The sequence below is a fragment of the Rattus norvegicus genome, chromosome 4 (assembly GCF_021556685.1).
Source record: "Rattus norvegicus strain SHRSP/BbbUtx chromosome 4, alternate assembly SHRSP_T2T, whole genome shotgun sequence".
Taxonomy (NCBI): Eukaryota; Metazoa; Chordata; class Mammalia; order Rodentia; family Muridae; genus Rattus; species Rattus norvegicus.
In genome coordinates this window covers 58789004-58792871 of record NC_141537.1, presented here as the reverse complement: position 1 = coordinate 58792871, position 3868 = coordinate 58789004, and the positions used below count along the sequence as shown (strand labels likewise).

Genomic DNA, 3868 nt, shown 5'->3' with positions numbered 1-3868 from the left:
GAGACCAGAGGTGGTGGTGAGGCCATCCCAAGCGCAAGATGTCGGGAGAGGACGAGTTTTACCTGTTTCAGAATATCTCCTCAGTGGGGCCCTGGGATGGGCCTCAGTACCACATTGCTCCCGTCTGGGCCTTCCACCTCCAGGCAGCCTTCATGGGATTTGTCTTCTTTGCAGGGACCCCACTCAATGCCACAGTGTTGGTGGCCACACTGCACTACAAAAAGTTGCGGCAGCCCCTCAACTACATTCTGGTCAATGTATCCCTCGGAGGCTTCCTCTTCTGCATCTTCTCTGTCTTCACAGTCTTCATCGCCAGCTGTCATGGATACTTCCTCTTTGGTCGCCACGTTTGTGCTCTGGAGGCCTTCTTGGGCTCTGTAGCAGGTACTGAAGGCCACCGGGGCTAGAGAGAGGGCCCTGAGCAGCTTGACCTCTAACAGTGGGCTGTGTGAGCACTAAATTCCATTCCAATCCTCTGGACTTGCTCAGTTACACCTATATTCCAGTCCAAGCTTAGGGAGTCCGTCTACCCCATTCTTTTCATGTTTGCTGCAGGTCTAGTGACAGGATGGTCCTTGGCTTTCCTGGCCTTTGAGCGCTACCTTGTCATCTGTAAACCCTTTGGCAACATCCGCTTCAACTCCAAGCACGCACTGACGGTGGTTCTGATTACTTGGACCATTGGCATCGGGGTGTCCATCCCGCCCTTCTTTGGCTGGAGCAGGTGAGAGTACAGGGCAGTGCTCTGATGTGGGACGAGAGGTTGGGTGTTACCTTTATATTCTTTGACCTGAGTTGGTGGTGGAGTAAGGGAGGAAATAGGGGCAGCTCTTGACATCAATGTTTACTCTGCTGTTTAATTACTGTAGTCCCTTCTGGCATTCTCCCAACTGGAGAAGCCAATCCTAAAGCTAACCCCATGGGCTCTTCCATTTCTCAGGGAGAGCCCAGAATGAATGCTTGATCCTTTTCAGGTTCATCCCTGAGGGCCTGCAGTGCTCCTGTGGCCCGGACTGGTACACCGTGGGCACCAAGTATCGAAGCGAGCACTATACCTGGTTTCTGTTCATCTTCTGTTTCATCATTCCTCTTTCCCTCATCTGTTTCTCCTACTTCCAGTTGCTGAGGACTCTCAGAGCTGTGAGTGGTTTTTGAGAGGGGCAGGTAGGAGTAACTCAGGAGGTTCCAGGAGAGACAGTGCATATCGGCCTCAGGACATGTCTAGAATATCCATGGTCAGATAGGAGTATCAGAAGGAAGCAAGAGTGGGGAAGAGGGAATGAAACTTCAGAGTTACGACCCATTGGTAGAGCACTTACACAGCAGGTGTGAGATGCTGGGTTCCATCCCCTGCACAAGAGGCAGTGGGCAAGGGAGTAAAAGATCAGAGAGAGGAGGGGGGCAAGGATGGGACCTCTTCTAGTGTCAGAGCTGAGAATTCCCTCCATGACTCCTCCCTCAAGGGAAAGCCAAACTCAGCCAGGAGAGAGGGATTTGACCCTGGTGCTCAATTCCAGGTGGCGGCCCAGCAGCAAGAGTCAGCTACAACTCAAAAGGCTGAACGGGAGGTGAGCCATATGGTGGTGGTGATGGTGGGATCCTTCTGTCTCTGCTACGTGCCCTATGCTGCCCTGGCCATGTACATGGTCAACAATCGTAACCACGGGCTGGACTTACGGCTTGTCACCATCCCCGCCTTCTTTTCCAAGAGTTCATGTGTCTACAACCCCATCATCTACTGCTTCATGAATAAGCAGGTAACGCTGTCTATCTCCATTCCCATGAGGCCCTGGCCCATCAGACCCTGGTTCTTCCCCTATTGACAATGTTATGACTTAGCACCATGGCCTCCACACAGGGCTTAGAGATGAGGAAAGCCACAGAATAGTCCAAGCAGGCCAGGATGCTCTCAGTAGACACATGAACAGAGTGTGTCTGTTCCAATACAGAGAGTTCCTCCAATACGGGAACAAGGGGAGGCTAGACCTTGTGCCAGAAAAATCACATTGTTTAAGAGTGGGAAGGGATAGGTACTGCCCCCACACACTTCATTCAGCAATGCTGGAGATGAACACAGGGCCTTTCACATGCTAGGCAAATACCCTTATCGTTGAGTTACCCATCATCCCTACTCTTTCTGTCTTGGTGAAAAAAAATAACATCAACAGCATTAGATATCTAGCTTTGTGGTTTGATTTTTTGTTTTTTAAAGATAGGGTCAAACTGTGTAGCCCTAGCTGTTCTGGAACTCCTATGGACACCAGGCTGTCCTTGAACTCAAGAGATCATCCTGCCTCTCCCCACCAGTGCTGGAGTTAAGATGTATACCACCATGTAAATCCAGCCTTCTGCAGATTCTTAATCCAGCAGAATTCTTAATTCTTTTATTAAAGTCTAGCCTGCAGGAACAAGTAGTTAAAGGTAGAGTTTGGTCGTTTTCAGGATAACAAACACTTCTCTTTCTAGTTCCGGGCCTGCATCCTGGAGATGGTGTGCAGGAAGCCCATGACAGACGAATCTGACATGTCTGGCTCTCAGAAAACAGAAGTTTCTACTGTTTCTTCCAGCAAAGTTGGCCCTCACTAAGGACCCTCAGTTGGCCTGCTGGCAGCAACCATGGGGCCACATTGAATTATCTACATCTCCATTAGAATTCAAACCATTAACAATGTAGGGAACAGACAGGAGCAGTGGCATCTGGCCGGTCAGTTTCATTTTCCTGTTACTCTCTCCCTGTCAGCAGGGCCACACGGGCCATTTCAACAGTCACAGTTTCTAAGTGATACCTTCATCTCTGGAGAACTGTGAGAGAAGGGCCGTGCCTCTGGTGTATGGGTAACACCTGGTTGTTCTTTTATTCCGTGCTGGGATCTGAGTTGATATATCCTGTTAGAATAAGCTTGGCATGGGGCAGTGTGAAGAAAAAGCAGCAGACACCAAACACCTGCAGTGAGCTGAAGCTTTCCTATGCGGCCTCTCCCAGTTGCTGCCGTCTGGGCTATGGCTGCCCTGCCCAGAACTGCCCCTCCTCACTCATCTGACAGTTATTCTAAGTCTTCTCCCCTCCATTTGGCTAAATGTATCCATTTAAAGCTGTGTGTTGATTAAAGTTAGTGTCTTAATCTCTTGACGACCTCAAAATGAATTTGCATGTCTCAGTACCATTTATAAATCAAACCCAAGTGCTAAAAGCATTTTACCTTACACTCCCCTTATACCTGCTGTCCTGGAAAATGAACCCCTTGAAATGAAGACCAAGGGAAGTGTGTGTTATCACAAGGAATGCTGGGTGTTGATATCAGGTACTGGAAAGCGGGAAGGCCATAGCTGTGTGAGGGAACTAGAAACCTTAGGAATAGAAGAGGACTAAGTGTGGGGGAGAAATGGAAGAAATAAAGACTGTGCAGATGTATATTTACCTTAGTAACCTGAGGGATAAAGACTTGGAATACAGTAATTCTTAAGAGGCCCATCAGTAAGAGACCAAAGATGGGTAAATGGAGTTGGAGAAATTCCTTTTGACATTTTATAACAGAACTCTAAGCTACAATTCCATTTCTTCCTTTTTCTTTCTTTTTCTTTCTTTTTACTGATTTATTTTTATTTCATGTGCATCAGTGCTTTGCCTGCATGTGTAACCGTGTGAAGGTGTTGGATCTCTTGGAAGCGAGTTACAGACAGTTGTGAGCTGCTATGTAGGCGCTGGAAAGTAACCTGGGCCCTGCGGGAGAGTAAACAGTGCTTATAGCTGCCGAGCCACCTCCCCAGCCCCTTCTTGGTTTCTGGAGACAGGGTCTCTCTACGCAGCCTTGGCTGACCTGGAATAGAATCACATTTCCAAGAGAAAGAAAGACACACATGCCCTTGA

The 3868-nt window shown here is 48.5% G+C and overlaps 1 protein-coding gene across 1 annotated transcript; it reads left to right on the top strand.

Moving 5' to 3' along the window:
* Opn1sw (opsin 1, short wave sensitive) lies at positions 1-3141 on the top strand. The gene is made up of 5 exons (NM_031015.2): positions 1-384; positions 556-724; positions 975-1140; positions 1518-1757; positions 2467-3141. The coding sequence occupies exons 1-5, from the start codon at positions 39-41 to the stop codon at positions 2584-2586; spliced, it is 1041 nt and encodes a 346-aa protein (NP_112277.2). The 5' UTR covers positions 1-38; the 3' UTR covers positions 2587-3141.
* Positions 3142-3868: the final 727 nt, after the last annotated feature.